The sequence below is a fragment of the Mesitornis unicolor genome, unplaced genomic scaffold, assembly GCF_000695765.1.
Source record: "Mesitornis unicolor isolate BGI_N332 unplaced genomic scaffold, ASM69576v1 scaffold24000, whole genome shotgun sequence".
NCBI lineage: Eukaryota > Metazoa > Chordata > Aves > Mesitornithiformes > Mesitornithidae > Mesitornis > Mesitornis unicolor.
Window position 1 is genome coordinate 3630 of NW_010159319.1, and position 5868 is coordinate 9497.

At 37.8% G+C, this 5868-nt stretch overlaps 1 protein-coding gene across 1 annotated transcript; it reads left to right on the forward strand.

Annotated features, from left to right (window-relative positions):
- Positions 1-975: 975 nt before the first annotated feature.
- Positions 976-4587, forward strand: LOC104542099 (protocadherin-9-like). Its single transcript, XM_010186313.1, has 2 exons — positions 976-1030; positions 4208-4587. Exons 1-2 carry the CDS (start codon positions 976-978, stop codon positions 4585-4587), a joined length of 435 nt encoding a protein of 144 aa, XP_010184615.1.
- The last annotated feature ends 1281 nt before the right edge of the window (positions 4588-5868 follow it).

Below are 5868 nucleotides of genomic sequence, written 5' to 3' on the forward strand. Positions count from 1 at the left end.
GAGTCTGGCCCCATCCTCCTGACACCTGCCCTTTAGATATTTATAAGCATTCATAAGATGCTCTCTCAGTTTTCTCTTCTCCAGGCTAAACAGTCTTAGGTCTCTCGGCCTGTCCTCATAAGAGAGATGCTCCAGTCCCCTACTCATATTCATAGCCCTCTGCTGGACTCTCTCCAGTAGTTCCTTGTCTTTCTTGAACTGGGGAGCCCAGAACTGGACACAGTACTCGAGATGTGGCCTCACTAGGGCAGAGTGTAGAGGGGGAGGTTAACACCCCTCAACCTACTGGCCACACTCCTCTTAACGTACTCCAGGACACCATCGGCCTCCTCGGCCACAAGGGCACATTGCTGGCTCATAGTTAACTTCTTGTCCACCAGGACTCCCCTGTCCTTCTTTGCAGAATTGCTTTCCAGCAGGTCACACAATTTTATACTGGTGCAGGGGTTATTCCTCCCTATGTGCATGACCCTCCAATTGCCTCTGTTGAACTTCATTCTGTTCCTCTCTGGCCAGCTCTCCAGCCTGACCAGGTCTTGCTGAATGACAGGACAGCGTTCTGATGTATAAGCCACTTCTCCCACTTTTGTATCATCAGCAAAGTTTCTGAGGGTACACTCTGTCCCTTCATCCCGGTCGTTGATGAATATATTGAACAAGACTGGACACAGTACTGATCCCTGGAGAACACTCCTGGCCACAGGCCTCCAACTAGACTCCTCAATGCTGACTGCAACACTCAGAGCTCTGCCATTCTGTCTACTCAGCTAACACACACTTCCTAAGCTTATCTATGAGGACGCTGTGAGAGACAGTATCAAAAGCCTTGACAAAGTCAAGGTAGACAACATACGCTGCTCTCCTGTCATCTACGAAGCCAGTCATTCCATCATAGAAGGTTCTTGGACTGGTCAGGCATGACTTCCCCTTGGAAAATCCATGTTGATCACTTCTGATAACCTTCTTTTCCTCCACATGCTTAGAGATGACATCCAGAATGAGCTGTTTCATCACCTTTCCAGGGATGGAGGTGAGGCTGACTTGCCTGTATTTTTTTCACCAATTAGCATTGGGATAATTTTTTTTTTGTTAATAACTGGTATTTTAAGAACCTATTTGAGTCAGTTTCCAGATATGCAACTGCGGCAGAAATTTGTTATACTTTTCCTTGATGATTTGCGAGCTATGCTGACAAATGCTTTGCTGTGTCATATTCCATTAGACTTATCACCTAGCAATGTGGTTGCTACTAAAGTATTTAACTTTTAAACTGAGGAGTCCTTAAAACAGCATGTCACTTAGAGATAGATGTGTGTGGCTGTAAATTATGCTAGAGGACAAGAGTAACTTTTTTTTTTTTAAGCTAAGAGTTTGTTCAAAATTCCATAGGTTAGATAATGTAAACAGAGAAGCATGAAGTCACTACTCAGCAATGGAGGGTCACTCTGTTCCGGGAATTAGCAAAAATACATTAAATTATTTTGTACCTAAAGTGGTGTGGCCTTTTATTTTAAATTACGGTTAAATCTCTTACCTAGTGCAATGTATAGAAAGTACCCAAGTCCTTAACTCACTAATTTACATGCTGGTAATAGTTTAGTCATGACAGCACTGAGTGTTTTACCTGTTTTCTGATATAACACACACCCAAAACACTCCCTCTTTTCCTGCAACATCTCCCCCTCCACCAAATGCTGAAATTACCTTTATCTTTTAAATAGAAAAGCTGTTAAATACAACAGATTTGAAAACATGTTAGATTAAATGTGTGCTTAAATGCTGTGCTGGTTCAAGCTCTTAGAACATATGCAAGAAAGCAATGGAGTAGAAGACTACATTAACTGTATGTGCCAAGTAATAATTGAATGTTGTATTAGAGGAAAATATATCACACTGGATACCAAAACCCTCTTTTCAATAAACATACTATATTTTAAATAAAGGTCAGATACATTTCTTGATAAGCATTTGCTAATATTCTGTGAGGCTAATAATTGGAATACTAGCAGCAAGCATAATATTCGATGGTCATTGTTTGAAAATAATGTGCTGTTTGAAGAGTTTATTGAGATTTAGATGGAAAAGGGGATTTTCCTTCTTGTGAAGAGGAATTTTTTGTGTTTAAAAAGCAAAGCACATCAGGTGCACCCCAGCAGTTAATTACACTTCCTACCTTTACAGAGTATCAAAATAATACTACATTTAGCTGACAAATAGAGAATTTTCCTGTTACAGTCTCCATCTTCTTTCTACATCTCTAGAACATACATCTGAAAATTGATAGGCTGGTAACTGTCCATAATCTTTGCATTCTTCATTGAAAAAATGTGGGAATCACAGCTAAGACTAAGTGCAAAAGCCTTAAATAGTACAACTGGGAAAACAAACAAAACCCTCAGTTCTCTCCTCCCTGCCTTATATATCTCAGATACAGAGTTATTCAGTTATTAAAGTATCAGTGCTGTTTTCCTCATTAAAATAAGTGATATATTGAAACACGAAATATGCAATATTTAGAATACATACAGTAGATTCTATAAATATGTTGACAACAGTTAATAATAAATAATATGCATGTTCTTTACAATACTACAAGAAGTTACTAATTAAATGAATGCTTAAATGCATAAAAAAACAGGACAGGATGAACATAAATCTGACTTTGAAAAGCTTTTGCAATTCTGTCAGGATTAAATCTGCAGATACTAAAATGAAATATGCTTGCACTGCAAGCACCTGTTGTAAATATGTTAAATTAAATCAGTTTTTTCTGGAAGAGGCAAGGATATTTGGTTTTTAAACCTCAGCAGTGTTCTTTCTTATGAATTTATAAAAAAATCACAGTTGGAATTGTTACTGTTTGAGAAGATCTTCTGACAGCCAAAATCAAAGAAAAAGGAGGCAAAACAGAAGTAACAAAATTAGGGCTGAATAGGCCTCTGAAATATATTTTAAAATGCATAGGTTTCTACTAGCAAAATTACCATTCACATGAATCTGGGGAAGGTAGGAAGTTGCTACAGCCCATATGAAGTACCTGACTCTGTTTCTGTGTTGAAGCCCCTTGCTCCTTTTCAAGATAATAACTTTTTAATAAAAGAAACCTAGAAGTTTCATCAAATAAGTCATATCATACAAAAGTCACACCAAATAAACTGGAAAAAAGAATTTACTTATGATTTTTGTACTTTGTCAACTTTAGTTGTTTGAATGTCATGTTGTTACTTTGTAGGCACCTCCAACTATTTCTTGTAGACCATAAAGTACAGTATAACTCAATAAAACAAGGTTTCAAAATCTTGCCCAGTACTTAAAACAGTTAAGGTAGCTTTTTATTTCATTTATAATGCAAGTGTCAAAATACCAATCTTAAACACTACTTGTGTTTTTATCAGGTAGGAGTCAATCCTGCAGTCCCTTGACCTTTGCTAGTTTTCAGTGAAAGCTCTTACAAGTACAGCAGATAGAAAGTTCAGGCACAGTGATCTGAAAGATACAAAACATTAGTGCATCTATTCAGGCAGCACTCAGATTCTCACTATCCCTCCACATGCACAAACAACATGCAGAACAACTTTACCTGTACATGTTAGATTACATTTATAATCTAAAGCAGCTTTTTTCTATGCTCCCACTAATCATGACTCATGTCATGTGTACTATTGTGTACTAACAATGAATGCCCCATCCTAAGAAATACAGGCAGAGGATTACATGATGTGCAAATTGAGTCTCATTGTCAATAACAGAGCTGCAGGGTCACTTGCAGGGCAGTAAGTATTTTCACAAGGATTTGCAGGGCACTGGGCTTCAAGTTACTTTCACATAAATTCAAAGCATTCACTACAAAAAAAAATCCAAAAACGGTATCTTTAATAATTTCAAGAAAATTTGCAGTATGGAATTAAGTTCTTGTTTGACTCTCAAAATTCATTCAGTACCTAATGTTAAATGCTTTTGAGATTGATTTGTGAGCACACAAAGTGGCTTAATAGTCTTATTTTTCAATTCTTGAGGTTGAGGATGACTGTACAGGTATGTCTGTTGCCTATGGGCACATGCAAAGTAAAAAAATATCATTAAAGAATTTTCAGAGCATTTTACCAAGACCTTTAAAAATACCTTTTGTGAATTTAAGGATTCTCAGTTTCATTGGAAGTAATTGCAATATTATTTATTTGTAAAGACAACTCTGTTTTACTTTCAGATTCAAGACCTCTACCAGATGTAGCCCTGACAGGGAAGTGTACCAGAGAGTGTGATGAATACGGCCACTCGGACTCCTGCTGGATGCCGGTTCGCACTTCTCCTGAAAGAAAGCAGAAGAGCCAGCCAAAACTCTCCACTTTCATGCCTGTTGATGAACGGGGCAGTCAGGAAAAGCTGGCCAATGGAGAAGCCTCCCTCATGGGTGATCGCAACAGAAACCTCCTTAACAAAAAGTTGACCTCATCCTATGAGACCTTCAGTGCAGCTAGTTTCAGCAAAAATGAAGAAGGCAATCCAGAGGATATTCCCCTTACACAGACAGGGGAATACAAGCCATCTCCTGTCAATACTCTAACTAGAAGAGAAGTTTACCTGTAGGCTAAAGAGCAGCAAGAAAGTTCTTTCTTATTATAAGAAAGAAAAAGGGCAAAAGTCTTAAAAACAAAACAATTTTAACAAAAAAATAAAAAACAAAAAAGAGGGGGCCACCAAAGAGACAAAAGATCTGCCTGCCACTTCTGCCTCCATAGCAGGCATTTAATTATACTGTTTGCCTGACTCTACTGTACAATGTAGAAAACATTGTTACTTGCATGTCTAATTCCCCCTCACTGATTTTTATTTTCCTAAACCTATGGTTGTAAATGTCTCCCATAGTAACGAGCTTGATTAAAAAGAACATAACATACCCTCTGCAGAAGCATGAGTTAAGCCACTCGTTTTGTTTGATTCTCATCTGGCTTGTTGAGGATAACATGTCAGGGAAAATGTATTCAAACCATATCAACTGAATATTGCTGATCCCCACTATGGACAATCCTTCAGAAACCATACAGATATAGAGATAAATATAAAGGAATAATCATTAATAGGCACTTTGTGAAGACCACAGCTTTAATTCTCACCTCTCATCTGGGGCTGGAAGCAACAGAAATACATTCAGCCTGAGACTGCAGTTGAAAACACGGCACACTTTCCTATGATTCATGAACTCTGGTTCTGTTTTATTCATAGAACAAATGTCTTCTTGCTGTGTCTCTTTCTCTCTTGTTCTCTGTAACAATTACTTCAACGTAAACACAATTAGTAACACATATACCATAGGATAGTAATGATAAACTGTTAAAAATCATTATTTTTGGCAAGACTAACATCTAGCTGGGAAGATAGTAACAACAAAAAGGCCAAAGATCACATAGTGGATCAGGGGAACTGCTAAGTACTGGGGCTTGGCTTAGAAAACTAATATATTCACAAATACACACATGTACTCATAACACACCTTCAGTTACATTTTGCATGACAGCACAGATGACACAATTATTTTCCAATGTGGTTCAGTTGAATACACAGAGGAACTGATGTGGGTTGGTTTTGTTTTGTAATGGCATGATATGTTGCAGCAGATGCTGCACATGATATGCTGCATATGCCAGTTCCAGGGAATTTTTAAGATCAAAATTAAAAACTAATAGTAGTAATAAAAGGCCGTGTTAAAGCAAATGTGTGGTGGGATGGAAAGGGTGGACAACGGGATGATGCAGTGACAAGAGAATACCACAAGTCAAACACAAAACCTTCTTTCCAGAGTGCAGAGAATGATACCCAAGTCTTTTGTCATCAGTGTTGCAGATTACCAATTGCTTTAATTACGTTAAA